This window comes from Dreissena polymorpha, chromosome 9 (assembly GCF_020536995.1).
Source record: "Dreissena polymorpha isolate Duluth1 chromosome 9, UMN_Dpol_1.0, whole genome shotgun sequence".
Lineage (NCBI taxonomy): Eukaryota > Metazoa > Mollusca > Bivalvia > Myida > Dreissenidae > Dreissena > Dreissena polymorpha.
The window spans coordinates 14,207,256-14,226,181 of NC_068363.1; the positions used below are offsets into that span (position 1 = coordinate 14,207,256).

The window sequence follows — 18,926 nt, forward strand, 5'->3', positions numbered from 1 at the left end:
GTTTGAAACAGGAAAAGATGAAATGATGAACAAGAGCACTGCATAATGGGTGCCAATGCTCGAATGCGAATGCAGTTTTAAATAAATGAAAGATTGTCAGATTTTGTTTTAATAATTATTTTAGGTCACAGTGACCTTGACCTTTGACCTAGTGACTTAAAAATTGGGTGTGGTGTGTAGAAGTCATCAAGGTGCATCTACATATGAAGTTTCAAAGTTGTAGGTGGAAGCACTTTGATTTTAAGGTTTTAGCACGACGGACGGTAGACGCCGGACAGCGAGCTGGCTTTGACAATACCTCAAGTTTTCTCCAAAAACAGCAGAGCTAAAAATGGACAGTTTCAGGTTTTTAACTATAATTGCTGATTTCACATGGATTGCTTACCTGAAGTAAAACATACTGTACACAACAGAATAACCAAGCGATAAGGACGTTAAGTTGTTAATTAAATGAAACAAGGTTTTTAATAACAGCCAGTGCAACTTTTGAATCATATATTTGTTATGGTAAGTATACTTGCAATTGTGTTTCATATGCTTAAATTCAACAGATAAAGATAAATAGTTTGAAACTATCACAAAATTTCAGACAACTACCTTTTGTTAAACACTTGATGCAAACACGTGCCAAACACAAAATCTTTTTAGAAAAATTTCCATTTTACTATGAGCCACACAGAACAATTATTTGTTTTATCTTACAGTGGTTTATACAATAAAATATATTTTTTCTCCTTATTAACATCCTCCTTATGAAAATTTATGGCAACCGGGGCGTTCCTTTTGAAATACTTCAATTATTATTAACAAAACAACATATTCCGCTTACTTCTCGAGTGCCAGTGCGATGTCTTCAAAGCCCTGACAGGAGGTGTTGTTGCGGTCCCAGAGGATGGTCTTGAGTTTGTTGTTGATCTGCAAAGCCTTGCACAGCATGCGTGCACCCAGGTCGCCCATCTGGTTGCCACTTGAGGGGCGATAAAGAGGAATTTTGGCATTATGTACTAGTTCATAGGGGTTTAGTTGTGGTAAGTAAGAATGAGATTGGAGGGCGATATTGGCCTGTAAATCACAGCTAAATTTCTGTATTGTGTTAGTTTGAACTATGATTTTTGCTTCAATCGATTTGTTTATTTTAGTGTTTGGCTGCTTTGCATTTCAGTCATATAAGTTTATTTACTCTTTTCCTGGGTAAGTTGGTTTACCTGTACTAAGTGCACATACTTATGGTAGAAAGTGACTGCTGCCTTGCATAAATCAGAGGTAGGGATAAAATCACTGTTCAAATAACTTCATGATCAATCCCTGAATAGGTTTCGTGGCCAAGGCAGGAATTAAACATTGGATTCTTGGATTAATAATCAAGCTATTTACCAATTAAGCTAGCTAGCCCAACAGGGATCAGAGACTGGTCATGATATAGGAGATCATAGCTGTATACCTACTCTGGGTTGAACAGTGGGATTTGGGTCTTATGCCATATGTGGCAAGCTTAGCTGCAGACCAACCTGTGCACCCTCACAGTTAAGTCAGGAGCTATCCTGTCCAATAATAACACCACAAACAATTGCATTACTTTACAGCTAATAGTGTAGATCCTGACCAGGCTGCGAAGATGACCTGGCTAATCTTGAACTACCCTGACTGCCTATGGCATAAGACCCATTTTCACATAGTGCGGCTCACTTCATTGAAAGGTCTTGCACAATTCTGAAACCCCCGCCAGTCTAACCTAATATCAAGTTCCATGAGAGTTGCCATGATACCAAATGTCTCACCTAATATCCAGTTCAGTGACAGATGCATTGATACCAAATGTCTCACCTGATATCCAGTTCAGTGACAGATGCATTGATACCAAATGTCTCACCTGATATCCAGTTCAGTGACAGATGCATTGATACCAAATGTCTCGCCTGATATCCAGTTCAGTGACAGATGCATTGATACCAAGTGCCTCACCTGATATCCAGTTCAGTGAGAGATATCTTGATACCAAGTGTCACACCTGATATCCAGTTCAGTGAGAGATGCCTTGATACCAAGTGTATCACCTGATATCCAGTTCAGTGACAGATGAATTGCTACCAAGTGTATCACCTGATATCCATTTCAGTGAGAGATATCTTGATACCAAGTGTCGCACCTGATATCCAGTTCAGTGAGAGATGCCTTGATACCAAGTGTATCAACTGATATCCAGTTCAGTGAGAGATGTCTTGATACCAAGTGTATCACCTGATATCCTATTCAGTGACAGATGCATTGCTACCAAGTGTCTCACCTAATATCAAGGTCAGTGAGAGATGCGTTGATACCAAGTGTCTCGCCTGATATTAAGTTCAGTGAGAGATGCCTTGATACCAAGTGTCTTACCTGATATCCAGTTCAGTGATAGATGTCTTGATACCAAGTGTCTCACCTGATATCCATTTCAGTGAGAGATATCTTGATACCAAGTGTTGCATCTGATATCAAGTTCAGTGATAGATGCATTTCTATCAAGTGTCTTACCTGATATCCAGTTCAGTGAGAGATGCCTTGATACAAAGTGTCTCACCTGATAACCAGTTCAGTGGGAAATGTCTTGATACTAAGTGTCTCACCTGATATCCAGTTCAGTGAGAGATGCCTTGATGCAAATCTATCACCTGATATCCGGTTCAGTGAGAGATGCCTTGATACCAAGTGTCTCACCTGATATCCAGTTCAGTGAGAGATGCCTTGATACCAATGTATCACTTGATATCCAGTTCAGTGAGAGATGCCTTGATACCAAGTGTCTCACCTGATATCAAGTTCAGTGACAGATGCATTGATAACAAGTGTCTTACCTGATATCCAATTCAGCGCCAGCTGCCTTGATACCAAGTGTCTCACCTGAAATCCAGTTCAGTGAGAAATTTATTGATACCAAGTGTCTCACCTGATATCCAGTTCAGTGAAAAATGTTTTGATACCAAGAGTCTCACCTGATATTCAGTTCAGTGACAGATGCCTTGATACCAAGTGTCTCACCTAATATCCAGTTCATTGAAAAATGCCTTGATACCAAGTGTCTCACCTGATATCCAGTTCAATGAGAGATTCCTTGATACCAAGTGTATCACCTGATATTCATTTAAGTGAGAAATGCCTTGATACCAAGTGTCTCACCTGATATCCAGTTCAGTGAGAGATGCATTGCTACCAAGTGTCTCACCTGATATTCAGTTCAGTGACAGATGCCTTGATATCAAGTGCCTCACCTGATATCCAGTTCAGGGACAGATGCCTTGATACCAAGTGTTTAACCTGATATCCAGTTTAGTGACAGATGCATTGCTACCAAGTGTCTCACCTGATATCCAGTTCAGTGACAGATGCATTGCTACCAAGTGTCTCACCTGATATCCAGTTCTGTGACAGATGCATTGCTACAAAGTGTCTCACCTGATATCCAGTTCAGTGACAGATGCCTTGATACCAAATGTCTCACCTGATATCCATTTCAGTGAGAGATATCTTGATACCAAGTGTCACACCTGATATCCAGTTCAGTGAGAGATGTCTTGATACCAAGTGTATCACCTGATATCCAATTCAGTGACAGATGCATTGCTACCAAGCGTCTAACCTAATATCAAGGTCAGTGAGAGATGCGTTGATACCAAGTGTCTCCCCTGATATCAAGTTCAGTGAGAGATGCCTTGATACCAAGTGTCTCACCTGATATCCAGTTCAGTGATAGATGTCTTGAAACCAAGTGTTTCACCTGATATCCATTTCAGTGAGAGATATCTTGAAATCAAGTGTCGCATCTGATATCAAGTTCAGTGATAGATGCATTGCTATCAAGTGTCTTACCTGATATCAAGTTCAGTGATAGATTCCTTGATACCAAGTATCTTGCCTGATATCCAGTTCAGTGAGAGATGCCTTGATACCAAGTGTCTCACCTGATAACCAGTTCAGTGAGAAATGTCTTGATACCAAGTGTCTAACCTGATATCCAGTTCAGTGAAAGATGTCTTGATGCCAATGTATCACCTGATATCTGGTTCAGTGAGAGATTTTTGATACCAATGTATCACTTGATATCCAGTTCAGTGAGAGATGCCTTGATAACAAGTGTCTTACCTGATATCCAATTCAGCGACAGCTGCCTTGATACCAAGTGTCTCACCTGATATCCAGTTCAGTGAGAAATGTATTTATACCAAGAGTCTCACCTGATATCCAGTTCAGTGAGAGATGCCTTAATACAAAGTGTCTCACCTAATATCCAGTTCATTGAAAAATTCCTTGATACCAAGTGTCTCACCTGATATCCAGTTCAATGAGAGATACCGTGATACCAAGTGTCTCACCTGATATTTATTTAAGTGAGAGATGCCTTGATACCAAGTGTCTCGCCTGATATTCAGTTCAGTGAGAGATGCATTGCTACCAAGTGTCTCACTTGATATTCAGTTCAGTGACAGATGCCTTGATATCAAGTGTCTCACTTGATATCCAGTTCAGGGACTGATGCCTTGATATAAAGTGTCTTACCTGATATCCAGTTTAGTGACAGATGCATTGCTACCAATTGTCTCATCTGATATCCAGTTCAGTGACAGAAGTTTTGCTACCAATTGTCTCATCTGATATCCAGTTCAGTGACAGATGTGTTGCTACCAAGTGTCTTACCTGATATCCAGTTTAGTGAGAGATACATTGCTACCAAGTGTTTCACCTGATATCCAGTTCAATGACAGAAGCATTGCTACCAAGTGTCTCACCTGATATCCAGTTCAGTGACAGATGTGTTGCTACCAAGTGTCTCACCTGATATCCATTTCAGTGACAGATGCAATGATACCAAATTCTCACCTGATATCCAGTTCAGTGACAGATGCGTTGCTACCAAGTGTCTCACCTGATATTCAGTTCATTAAGAGATGCCTTGATACCAAATGTATCACCTGATATCTAGGTCAGTGAGAGATGACTTGTAAGTGTCTCACCTGATATCTAGGACAGTGACAGATGAATTGTTGGTCTCACCTGATATCAAGTTCAGTGACAGATATCTTGATATCAAGTGCCTCACCTGATACCCAGTTCAGTGAGAGATGTCTTGATATCAAGTGCCTCACCTGATATCCAGTTCATTGGCAGATGTCTTGATATCAAGTGCCTCACCTGATATCCAGTTCATTGAGAGATGTCTTGATACCAAGTGTCTCATCTAATATCAAGTTCAATATGAGCTGCCATGATACCAAGTGTCTCACCTATTATCCAGTTCAGTGACAGGTACCTTGATACCAAGTGTCTCACCTTATATCCAGTTCAGTGACAGATTCATTGATACCAAGTGTCTCACCTGATATCCAGTTCAGTGAGAGATGCCTTGATACCAAGTGTCTCACCTGATATCCAGTTCAGTAACAGATGCGTTGCTACCAAGAGTCTCACCTGATACCCAGTTTAGTGACAGATGACTTGATACCAAGTGTCTCACCTGATATCCAGTTCAGTGACAGATGAGTTGCTACCGAGGGCGTTGATGATCAGGTTGATGTTGTCCCTCAGCTTGGAATCAGCCAAGGACAGGGTGTCCAGCACCTGAAAAAATACAATCAGCTCATAGGCATGTTGTCATAGCAACCGTGATATTAAAATATTTAGAAAATGAAGTTCCATTTTGATCACTTAACCTGTAGATAATCATTTTAAGTTCAAGGCAGATGTCAACAAAGTTTTAAGTGAGAATCTTAACTTTGGTTGTGAAAATTTACTTTCAAAATTTCGATGTGAAATCCAGTCTGATCAGATGACAACAAAGAATGTGATCTTTTTTTTGTATTGTTGCATTGTATCATTACAGAGAGATTAAAGTATAACAGATGATAGTTAATTCTTTTTCTTCACAAGCTGAAGTACTGTATGATACATGCATTATTTAGGAGATTAAAAATAACAAAAGGGACCTGAAGCACTCACTTGAGTGTGAGATATACCCATTGCCATAGGATTGACCAAGTGACATGGTTCTTTAACCCTTTCCTACTTACATGTAGATACGTATTTTGACGCATTTGTAGTCCCTTAGAAAGTTTTATTTAATTTAAGACCTTTCTTACTAGATTCAAGTTTTTTGGGCTTCATCTCCAAACCTTAGATACTGATGAGCAGCAAACAGCATAAAAGCTGAACAGACTGTGAGTTACTCGCAGGCTGCTCTAGTTTTATGCTGTTTGCACATAGCCATTTTCACTTTGCATCTGTGTTGGAAAAGGTTTACCTATTTGACCTTGAATTATACATGGCCATAATATTGTCAAGAAACAAATTCTGACCACGCTGTATCAATATTGAGTCATAAATGTGGCCTAAATAGTGGTTTACAAGGTTTATCGAAGATCTGACCCAGTAACCTAGTTTTTGGACCCACATGACCTAGATTCACACTACGACTAGGAAATAAAAACTAACATTCTACCAAGTTTCATTTAGATTGGATTAAAACTTTGGCTAAAGAGTGGTACGCAGCTTAAAGTTGAAGACAAACCCCAAACAACCCATGACTACAGATGCCGGGCACAGGTTTATCACTACAGAACACCTTTAGCAGTTTGTGCTCAGGTGAACTAAAAAATTGGAAAAGTTTCAACACCTAATCTTCTTCAATTACAAACAAACAGCAGTGCATAACGAAATCTTACTGAGTTATCAGCCTGAAGAATTTCAACCAATTTTTCCAACACAGCTTTTAAATTTCTGAAAAAGAAACATGAAATAAACATGATATAAATTAAAACAAGAATATTAGTGAAACTGATGGATGCTCCCCGGTGATGCGCTTTGTCAATCTATGTGTTAATAAACACCTAAAAAAAATCTTTTATTAGTCTCGATGACCTTGACCCCAGTGACCTCAAACCTCATCAAAAGGTAGTGGTACATGCAAGGTACTTACATGCCAAATATGTAAGAGATCAGTAAAATATTGAAGGCGCTATGAGAAATTGTAACAAAATTATGACGGAAAAATCTATTTTTAGCCTCGGTGACCTTAAACTTGACCCCAGTGACCTCAAACCTCATCAAAAGGTAAAGGTCCATGCAAGGTACCTACATGCCAAATAAGTAAGAGAACGGTCAAATATTGAAGTCGCTATGAGAAACTGTAACAAAATTATGACGGAAAAATCTATTATTAGCCTCGGTGACCTTGACCTTGACACCAGTGACCTCAAACCTCATCAAAAGGTAGAGGTCCATGATGAAATACCTACATGCCAAATATGTAAGAGATCCGAAAAATATTGAAGATGCTATGAGAAACTGTAACAAAATTGTGATGGAAAAGTCTATTATGAGCTTCGGTGACCTTGACCTTGACCCCAGTGACCCCAAACCTCATCAAAAGGTAGAGGTCCATGCAAAGTACCTACATGCCAAATATGTAAGAGATTGGTAAAATATTGAAGGCGCTATGAGAAACTGTAACAAAAGTGTGACGGAAGGAAGGAAGTAAGGAACTTCAAACTAGCAACTATATGCCCCCCAAAAATTTGTACACTTGTAAAATCACAAACTATTTGATTCATCTGCATTGCAAGGTTCGGACAGGAACAACGAACACTGAGATCAATGGTTGATGATTGTCCAACTTCAAAACTATAGACTGGGTGTCTCAAATATGAATGCAACATACATCAATTAATCTCTTTCAAACCATCTTGTCACTTATGAATGTGCACCACCTATGTTGCAATACATTCAAAAACTTTGTCAGGATATTTCACTTCTTGATAATATCGTCTGAACATCAGGAAGACTTTTGAAATGACTAAGACATAAAATTTTGTGCATAGAAAGACATAAAATTTTGTAAAAAGAAGCACTTTGAAACTATTAATCTACACACATTTTGTTTTTGGCATACCGTAATTACTCTATGTTTTCGGACACTTAAAAATAATTATTTCTTTTCGTGTCCAAAAACTTAGATACGAAAAATATTCACAAAATACAGGTGTCCGAAAACTTAGTGTCAATTGTATCAACGACTACCGGTAATAGCACGCACTTGTAAAATACCATGCCTTATAGTATAAATTACATTTATATATGTTTGCACTGCATTTAAATAATTTTAAATGCTTAATTTATTTGACAGAAAGTTACTACAAGGTTGTACTTTGACCAACAAGTTCAAAGGTGAGCATGTGATGTTTACCGATACTCGCTAGTATGAACCTGTAATTAACGCAATAAAAAAGCAAACTGTGAATTCTTTGTTAGTTCATTTCCGATAGTTGTGGTCTAACACCTTCCATTGTTGGTAAAACTTGCAATAGGGTGCATCACACTTTGAAGCGTTTAGTATTTGTCACAGTGATTTTACTGAGAAGGGGTAGATAATTGAACTGTTAATTGGCACTACCCCTGGTAATTGTCAACGTTTATGCTATCGGGCGAAACCATTGTTTAATACCGGTTTACAAGGTTATTTACCCAATAAGGCAAATGTAATGGTCCATTGCCCTAAGGCATACACCTTCCATGTTTTATGATGTTAAGCTGGTTGTAAAACCCCATGCTCGAAGTGTCATTAGATATCAAAGACAGGACCGAAATTTGGTAAAATAGCGCTGTAAAATATACTGTCCAAAAACTTATAGACATTAATATGAACGAAAATGTGTGTCCAAAAATTAAGAGTCACAAAAAATAAATATTTTTGCTAAAAAAGGGATGTCCGAAAACTTAGAGTGTCCGAAAACTTAGAGTAATTACGGTAGATAACACACTGACAAAAACATCGTTTAATACATATCTTTCCTAAACTATGCTACACAAATTTTTCAATCCCATAATCATGACTACATTAAATTTATCCATGCTTTTCTAAAGATAGCTTAAACGATCAAACTTCATTTTTAAACACCTAAACCATAATAAAACTGCTTTTTATGAGAACAATAAAACATGGACAAATATATATGAGATGGGCTATTGGAAAACAGTGCTTAATGTATGCACGTAAAGTGTCAAACCAGATAACCCTATGCAGTCTGCATAGGCTAATCAGGGGCAATAAATTCCGCTTATATGAAACTTTAAATTTGAAAAGAAGTCAATTTCCGAAAAAAAAGCCCACGAGGACTGCACAGGCTGATCTGCAATGATACTTTACGCACATTCATTACGCCTGGTTTTCCCAGAGCTCAGCTCATAATCCTCTTTGCCCTTTGACACACAGTTCACAACATCGTCATGATAAATCTTACTTTGGCTTAACGCTGTTGAAAATCTGGCCCAATGACAGTGCCTTGATCATGTTATTCCTGCCAATGTTCTCCAATATGTGAATCAGATCCCGATCCGATAGGCCTGAAGCAATGACAGATGATATAATGCTATAGTGGATCTGATGGTTTCTTGTGCTCTTCTTGAATTAGGAACAACAAGAAATGTGTTTGTCAGAAACACTATGTCCCCTTCTGCCCCGCTTTAATATAGTTTTCTTTTACCTTTGACCTTGAAGGATGACCTTGACCTTTTACCACTCAAAATGTGCAGCTCCATGAGATACACATGCATGCCAAATATCAAGTTGCTATCTTCAATATATCAAAAGTTATTGCAAAATGTTAAAGTTGGCACAAACCAACAGACAGACCAACAGACAGGGCAAAAACAATATGTCCCCCACTATAGTGGTGGGGGACATAAAAAGTATTCTCTGAACAACCACAAACTATTCAAAATTTACCTAATTAATAAAGATTTCTTTGATACAGGATTCCTTTACTATATGAATAATACATGCAATTTAATTGTGTACCTAAAGCAAACAAAATTTACAAACACAATCTGAAAATCTTAATGAGTTTTCTTCGGAAAAAAAAATCCTTAAAGGGGCCTTTTCACAGATTTTGACATTTTTTAACTTATTCATTAAATGCTTTATATTGATAAATGTAAACATTGGATCGTAAAAGCTCCAGTAAAAAATCAAGAATAAAATTTAAAAAAGGAAAAGAACATTGCCGGGAGCAGGTTTCGAACCAGTGACCCCTGGAGTACTGCCAGAGTCCTGAAGTAAAAACGCTTTAGCCTACTGAGCTATTCCGCCGACTACACATACTTGATGTATTTTATACCTTATATAAGCAATCTTCGTAGTTTCACAAATTTTAACGACAAAAACAGAACTCTCCAAATTATTCAATCGTTTCGCGTTGCAACGCTTTATAATTTTTAGGTTTTAAAATCGTCAAAAGATGCATATAATGGCTATATTAGACCATGGTAAATGTTCAGTATTACTGTTTCCACGCAAATATCATAACTAAAACGAAAATTTGCGAATCTGAAACAACTTTTTTCAATTTTGTCAATTTACCAAAGCGTGAAAAGATCCCTTTAATGTTCCCTATATATTCATACCCTTTACAGGTTACCACAAAATCTTATTTTCAAGCATATCAAGGTGCATCAAAAACTGTCAGTTAATATATTGGTGCTGAAAGGAAAGAAGACTCCATATTTTCTCTAATAAATGCCCCTACCCAAATATAATCTCTCCGCCATTTTTTTTCTTCAAAAATACATAAAAACTACAAGCTAAATAAATGTTTTTGTTTGGTTAAACAGTCACTGCAAATACATGCGTAAAATTCTTCCATAAAAAATGTTATAATAATGAGCAATAGTCAAATTATTCTTTTTTTTTGTATAGTGTTATCTATAAAATAATGCCATTTCCTTTGACCTCTAATATCCCCTAGCCCCCACTCCCCCCTCCCCTCCTAATGAAAATGTAAGCATTTATTAGAGAATATACGGTGGTTGACAGGAGGAAAAAAACACACTTCCTGATTACCTGTACCAGGACTCTTGATGATGCCCCCGATATCAAGCCTTGTGATATTGCGACCAGAGCAGAGACACTCAGTGAGATTCTTGGCTCCCTCCATGGAGATCTCACAGCCGCTGAGGTCCACATGGACATCCTTGATGTTCCTGTTGGAATCCAGGCCCAGAAACAGATCCCTAGAACAGAAAAAATGTACCTCTTTTTGTGTGGTCTGAATAATATTAAGTCCTTTACAAACAAGATGTGTTTGTGAAACACTATGTCCCCATATATTTGACCTTTTACCTTGAAGGATGACCTTGACCTTTCACCACTCAAAATGTGCAGCTCCATTAGTACACATGCATACCAAATATCAAGTTGCTATCTTCAATATTGCAAAAGTGTACATTAAACAAGACTATTGCCAAGCAATATAGTCCCCTACCGGCTCCACCATTGTCAGAAATTCCAACGTTGTCAGAATTGTTGTTGTTGCCATAGCAACCAGAATTTTTGAAGTAGAAACAAAATGAAATGACGTGCATAATGTCCATATTGCCATCTACCCATGTTTCAAGTTTCATGAAAAAATAGCAAGAACTTAACAAGTTATTGTAGGATCCAGAAAACCACCATTTTCAGCAGTATTTCTAGTCTATTTGTTGCCATAGCAACCAGAATTTTTGACGTAGGAACAAAATGAAATGATGTGCATAATGTCCATATTGCCATCTATCCATGTTTCAAGTTTCATGAAAAAATATATGGAACTTTTTGAGTTATCGCAGGATCCAGAAAAGTGTGACTAACTGACAGACTGACTGACAGACGGAGCGCAAACCAGTAGGGGACAATAAGCAATTTTGACCCATATTTTTTACCTTTGACCTTGACGGATGACGTTGACCTTTCACCACTCAAAATGTGCAGCTCAATGAGATACACATGCATGCCAAATATGAAGTTGCTATCTTCATTATTGCAAAAGTTATGGCAAATGTTAAAGTTGGTGCAAACAAACAAACAAAGCAACAAACCAACAGACAGGGCAAAAACAATATGTCCCCCACTATAGTGGTGGGGGTATGGTTGGGCCGTGGGGGACATAAAAAGTGACCGGTTCATGTAAGAGAAAAAATGTCTATTGTTTCATGGACAAACAAATGAGAGAACCCTAGACCATAAACAACAGGTCTCTGTAAGTGAGAAGTTCTCTATTTGTTCCATGTTCTGAATAAATTAGCAACGACATAAATAAGGACCAGGTCCATGAAGGAGAAGAACCATATCTTAGTGCTCATGACATGGCGTTAAGTATCATTATTGTTGTTTACTTTTATCAGACGTTATTAAAGGATCAAACCAAACAGACGTGTTCTAGTTCATAAGTGAAGTACCACTACTACATTAACACATGGAAAGCATAGTTAACCCATGCTTTCTGTAGTACATCTACTATAAGGCTCTCATTGTTCAGAGTGCATTTAACTGTCATGTTTTGTTAGGATTTGATAATTACTGTTTGACACTGAAAAGACAAACAGTTAAAACAGATACAAAGGCAAGTTTTAGATCATTCCACCATATCGCTGCTATTTTCAGGTCAATTTTACGCGCAACTTAGGTTATTAACAGACGTTGCGGTCATATCTTGACAAAATGGTCATAAAGTTTGGCAAAATTGAATAACAATGGTTGGACTTAGGGTATGAAACCAATGCAGTATACAGATTTTATTTATATTTTTTAGAATAAGTCAATCTTGACTCCAACCGACTTTTAGTTGAGACATTAATGATCCTGACATCAGCCACATATTTATTCTTTAACAATAACTTCGACCATCTATTTTTCCTAAAGAAATTAATATCAACATTGACGACCTACTTTAGTTTAAACGTATTTATTGCATCTTATATGCATGGGATTGGATAACAAGTTTTTGCAACATTTTCTGGGCCCGTATTCACCAAACAATTCTTACACTTAAGTCTAAAAATAAAGAATATTCTTTAAACTGATATATTCAATAAGTGCTTGAATTTTGAGTAAAATTTGTTATTAAACATCTCTATCTATGGCATTCTTCATGTAGAACACTTTATTAATGACATTATTACCAGTGGAGGCATGTATATATTCAAACACTGAATGCATTATTCTTCGTTCCAAGTTTATTCTTTTCTTAAGTTTAAGAATGGGTTGGTAAATACGGGCCCTGGATCCTCTCCCAGATAATTATAAAACATGGATTGTAAGGGTATCACGTTTAAACGGTCTTGTTTCGTGTTTTGCTAAAAAACGTTTACAAAAACAGTAAACGTTTAAACAACAGTCAATATAAACATAATAAATATTCGGGTGCAAATAACGTAGCCAGCTAGCCGTACGAAGTATATCAATGATGAACTGCGAAATCCGGGTACTTGCGGTAAATCCCGGCTACCAAATTCAGCAGTAATTTATTTCTGATTCGTTAGCGGATGGCACAGACATGAACAGAAACTAACAGAAAATTTTCACTACTTTTCGAAAATCTTACAACTTGGCAACGAAACAGTGCATATGCCGCCATCTTGAAATATTTTAAGTGATTGATTAGGAAAGTAAAACACTGTGGTAGCATGTTGAAAGAAATATTTTAACAAAATTATATATTGATTACGGTTTTGCTAGTTAACTGGTTTTTCATTTTCTGCGGTCAAATGATATGCACATTGTATTTCAATAGCAAAATACGTGCATTTCTTTTGAAGTGTCGTTTTCGGAATCAGTATTTTTCATCGAATTTACATTATTTTCAACGTTCTTTAAATTGTTTTCATAGAATGACGAATTCACATGTGGTGATATGGATAGTCTGTTTTATAATATTCATGGTTTTAATAAGACGTCATTGCACGAATGGGATATGCACTGAATATTACTCCTGAAATAATTACTATTTTCATTTTGGAAATGTGATGGTACTGATGCTTTTTAAACAGAACAGACATAGGGATACTGTTTAAACAGTAAAGTTTTGTTTATTTCATTTCGTTTAAACGTTTAGAAAAATCTGTCAATGTGATACCCTTAATGAATTGCTTAAATACATTATTTATAGTTCAATAACACAATCAGTTAGTACTTTACAGTGGCAGGAGGCAATCTATTATGTTTCAGAAAAAAATCATGACATGGAACATGTTGTTTCTTTTAGGCCCTCATCCCCACACCAATCATCCATAAATTGACAATATATTATTCTGAACTCGAAATTCATCCCAAAATTGAGGACATACTTGATTGCGTCGGGTGGCAATTTTACGTTAGCCAGCTCCACGTGTTTTAGGGTGTAGGCAGATGAGAAGAACTGCTTGAAGGACGTCTGCACAACACACTCCTTCTTTTTGGAGTAGGCAACCCTCGATAGCTTGAGGACCGTCAGGTTCTGACTGCAACCTCGCTGAAGAGCCGGCATCAACTGTGACAGAAATGAACAGGTTTAGTCTTTATGTTTATTAATTTTTTATTAACAATCAACATGCCTATTATCATTTTTTAATTATTCTAAAAGTGATAAATGAGATGGCATTTCCATTAGCCTACTTCTAGTACTCACATTCTTACTGTCTGCTAGTCTTTAATATATTTCACTAGCTCATGGTAGTCTACCTGGATAAGCATGAAAATGGTGAAACTCTTAAATGCCATCATAAGAATAATTTTTGGCATTATTTTAGCCTTGATTATTGTTAAAAAAGTAGACAGATGAAATTTCCACTACTCTGACTACATCAATCCTGATCTGTACCCACCCTATCTATCTCCACCTCTGTTGCTGACAGGTCAAGGTGGCTGATCATGTTGGGAGAGGCCATAAAGGCGTACAGACCCTGCAAAAAAAATAACCTGTTTCACTATTGTGTACTTGGCCTATAAATTCAAACACTGATTTAAAGTCATGTGTGTCACAATTAACACAGTACAGTGGTTTCCAGCTCTTCACTAACACTATACACTGGTTTCCAGCTCTTCATTAACACAATACACTGGTTTCCAGCTCTTTATTAACACAATACACTGGTTTTCAGCTCTTTATTAACACAAAACACTGGTTTTCAGCTGTTTTGTTCTACCTACCTGCAGGTCCTCCCCTTTGCTGGGAAGCAGTGAGGCCATCTTGAGTGTCTGGAGGCCACTGAACACGTGGGGGTGCTTGCTCATCACCTCTGCAATCCTGTTCAGGCCCTTGGATGTGATCTTGGTCCCAGAGATGTCCAGCAGGGTACACTTCCTGCCTCGCGTACTCAGCGTGCCCATCAGGTACTCACCACCTGTGAAATGGTAAAGGAACCATAAAGACAGGTGCTTGTATTGGATGAGGGAAACAATTACCCATCAGGTTCTGATCACCTGTGAATTGGTAGAGGAACCATACTGACAGGTGCTTCTATGGGTATGGGCAACAATGCCCAAGAGTGGGCCATCAGGTTCTAATCACCTGTGCAATGGTAGAATAACCATACTGGCTAAGGGCAACATTCTACCAGAGTGGGACCCCATACTTTGCAGATTATGATGCATAATGATGTCCATTTCAGGGGCCAATTCATCGATGCTTTATGGGTAGTTGCAAGAGTAGATTGCATTTATATCTTACTTCATGGAACAATTTAGGGGTAGGGGTTTGTAGCACTTTGTTTTTAAAATAAAAGAGTATATTGGTTGTTAGTGTAATATTTGAACTAAGTGTAATATTTGAACTAAGTGTAATATTTGACCTAAGTGTAATATTTGAACTAAGTGTAATATTTAAACTGAGTGTAATATTTGAACTTAGCTTAATATTTGAACTGCAATCATAGATTAACAAGCTAACAGATGACATTTATGCCAAGATATCATTTAAAAATTTATTGAAACATAAATGTAATTAAAGCAATAAATATAACTATTGTGTGATCAATCAAGGAATTACTAACTCAGTCATAATTGCTTAGACTTTATAATTCAGTGGTAAATAAATGCACATAATTGCTAACTTCAAATCTGTGACAAGAAAACTTTTTTCCAATTTAATATAAGTTCTGATTTAACCAAATTCCTGTACAGTTCCTAACATCGATGTACGTGTGTGTTCAGGAAATTCTGAAACACATTTATCGTAAATAATGGCACAGCATTTTGTTTGATTATTACTAGTTATCAAGCTGCAAGGTAAATATATGTATAACTACTATAATATCTGCTTTGTTATATACAATTAAAATGTTCAACAAAATAGTTGCATCACAGAATCGAACAATTAATTTGATGGAGTAGCAATTTTACTGAAGCTGATTTTCAAATTGTCAAACCATCTTTATACCTCCCCCTCCCTGCCCCCCTCCCCCCCCCCCCCCCCCTCCCCCGATGTATGAACAGGTAGACATATGACTGACTTTTTACACTATATTTTCAGAGACAGAGAACATTATATTACATCCTACAACAAGTGACTCTTCTGCAGTCACCACTGCAAACTTACCGGTGTCATCAATGCTTGGATTGTTGGAGATGTCCAGGATATGAAGATTGGTACCAGCCAGTAGCATGTTGGATAGACGCTTCACAAAGTCACTGAAGTAAGCAAATAACTGGGTCTTCATAGACAACCAGGCAGAAAAGCATGACAGCGTATGTCACATTGATACCAATAGAGTGACAGTAACATGGAAGGACTCAAAACTGTTTCACTCAAGCTCTCAATAAAAGCACTATCAATTGGGTTACTTAATTGATAATGAGAAACATTACTATGATAAAATTATAGAATTCTGCTGCTGTTTATATAGATTGTATGTGTTTCATTAAAAAAAGCATATTTTAAGGTTGAACATCAAATGTGAATACATCAAAACAAGTACGAAATTCTGCTCTAATTAAATCAATTTCTTAAATCAAGTGCAAGGATTAAAAGCAAATTTCCAGTTGTGGAGAATCCAGACTGGTTTGTAGGTCATACTGAGGAGATCTTATTGAAATGGTATCCATGTGTGTACTCACGTTGAGATTCCAGTTCCACTCAGCAGGAGAGATTCTATCACAGCATTCTTCTTCATCACACGCAATATCTCAGCGCACACATCAGTGCCCTGGGAATAATAAGAACCAGGTCATGAGAAAGTGGGTCTTATGCCATATGGTCAAGCCAAGCTCCAGACCAGCCTATCAATTTGCAGAGTCTGATCAGGAGCTTCACTGTCTGCTAATGACACCATGAAGCCTTGTATGAATCAACAGCAGACCGATTAGTTCCTGGCCAAACTGCACTGAGTTGCATAAGACCCATTTTCCCATGACCCCGGGTTTTGTAGTGTTTTTACATTAAAAGTCTGTACCATGCGCTTATTTCATACCAACAAAATGACTGTTATAAATAATATCAGTATACAACTCAGAATAGTATGGTTTGAGTAAAGGTTTATACCCGTCAAAATGGTTGGGCAAGCAAGGAGAGTGCAAAAATTATTATTTTATAATAAAGAATAAAACAATGACTTTTTCTATATTTTTTTCCACAAATTATCATTACACAGCCATATTTATAATGATGGCTTCTGTGTTTGCCTATTCACTTAAGAAGCATATTTTGTATACAACAAGAGGGCCATGATGGCCCTGAATCGCTCACCTGACTAACCTTGCTACATCAACTTAAATTCTATCAGACTATGGCTAGCTATATCATGAATCACAAATGGGCCAAATTTCAGGACCATAGCTAAAATAAACTGTGACCTCTATCGTCTACAGGAAGTTTTACTATGATTTGACCAGATGACCTACTTTATGACCTCAGATGACCCATATACAGTCCCAAGCCAGATTTCATCAATTAATACATTCTGACAAAATTTCATTAAGACGTGATGAAAACTGTGACCTCTTTCATCTACACAAGGTTTTACTAGAATCGGCCCAGTTACCCAATTTTTGACCCCAGATGACCCATATACGATCCAAAATCAGATGTTATCAAGATAAACATTCTCACAATATTTCATTAAGATCAGATGAAAACTATGACCTATTGTATACACAAGGTTTTTCTATTATTTGACCTAGTGACCTAGTTTTTGACCCCAGATGATCCAAATACAATCCCAACCCAGGTGTCATCAAGATAAACATTCTGACCAAATTCATAAAGATTGGATTGAAACCATGACCTCTACTGCAGTGCTTTCCACAGGATTTTTGTCAGGCGCCCCGGGGCTGATGGGTGTGGTTGATTTTTTTTATTTAACGTGTCAATTAACGCTCTGTGGTGCGTTTTAACTCAAAGAAAAACAACGTCGAAAGACGTCATTTGGTGCGCTATGACTCTTCAAAAAATCCCTCTGTCATTTAAAAATATATATACTTTTTTATATTGTTTAATTGTTTTAAAACTTTCCCGTACTGACAGTAAAATCCTGACTCGAATGATTCTCCAATACATCCGTTTCAACCCGACTCTTTTACTGAATACTTTCTACTATTCAAGTTTCTATTTATTATCCGATAATCCCGTTTATTCCGTTTTTATAAATCACTTTCTGGTAAATGTTTACGATAAAAGCTCTCAATTATTTCTTTTGAACAAACCTTGCCATTTTTCTATAGTATCAAATAAATTTTAATTGACTATTTATAGATTTGATGAAATATTGCCTCTGAACATGCGTCAATCCTCTGACGTGTTGTGTGCTTGTTAAAACAATACACGCGACGTTGTACATGCTGCATAATTTTCGCGCTCTTTTTAATTGAGAAAAAGATTAGAGACAAAATAAATTTGCACTACTAATTTGAAGCAAGAATATTTTAACGTTGCGGTAACATTTACATTCGGAAGTGTGTTTCGGATTAAAAACGCGTAAACATCGACATACGGGAAAGGGTTTCGGATGACAAATTTAATTATTCCCATTTGAGATTTTAATAAATATTAACAGTTGCATTATTAATTTAACGATAATTTGTTAAAACACTTTAGTCGAATAAATGTTTTGACGGAATTATGCATGAAATTCACGAGGATTACGGCCGGTTGCCATCATCAGTCTTCTAAGTATCG

At 37.1% G+C, this 18,926-nt stretch overlaps 1 protein-coding gene across 1 annotated transcript in view; it reads right to left on the bottom strand.

Moving 5' to 3' along the window:
• Positions 1-18,926, bottom strand: part of LOC127844160 (F-actin-uncapping protein LRRC16A-like) — a 104,482-nt gene that overhangs the window by 56,035 nt on the left and 29,521 nt on the right. The window contains exons 9-18 of the mRNA XM_052374186.1: positions 16,871-16,959; positions 16,353-16,444; positions 14,966-15,159; positions 14,641-14,718; positions 14,125-14,306; positions 10,865-11,034; positions 9,267-9,369; positions 6,693-6,747; positions 5,489-5,592; positions 830-967 (exon numbers count right to left, since the gene is read on the bottom strand). Coding sequence (XP_052230146.1) covers positions 830-967; positions 5,489-5,592; positions 6,693-6,747; positions 9,267-9,369; positions 10,865-11,034; positions 14,125-14,306; positions 14,641-14,718; positions 14,966-15,159; positions 16,353-16,444; positions 16,871-16,959 — 1,205 coding nt within the window. The remainder of the gene's footprint in view (positions 1-829; positions 968-5,488; positions 5,593-6,692; positions 6,748-9,266; positions 9,370-10,864; positions 11,035-14,124; positions 14,307-14,640; positions 14,719-14,965; positions 15,160-16,352; positions 16,445-16,870; positions 16,960-18,926) is intronic.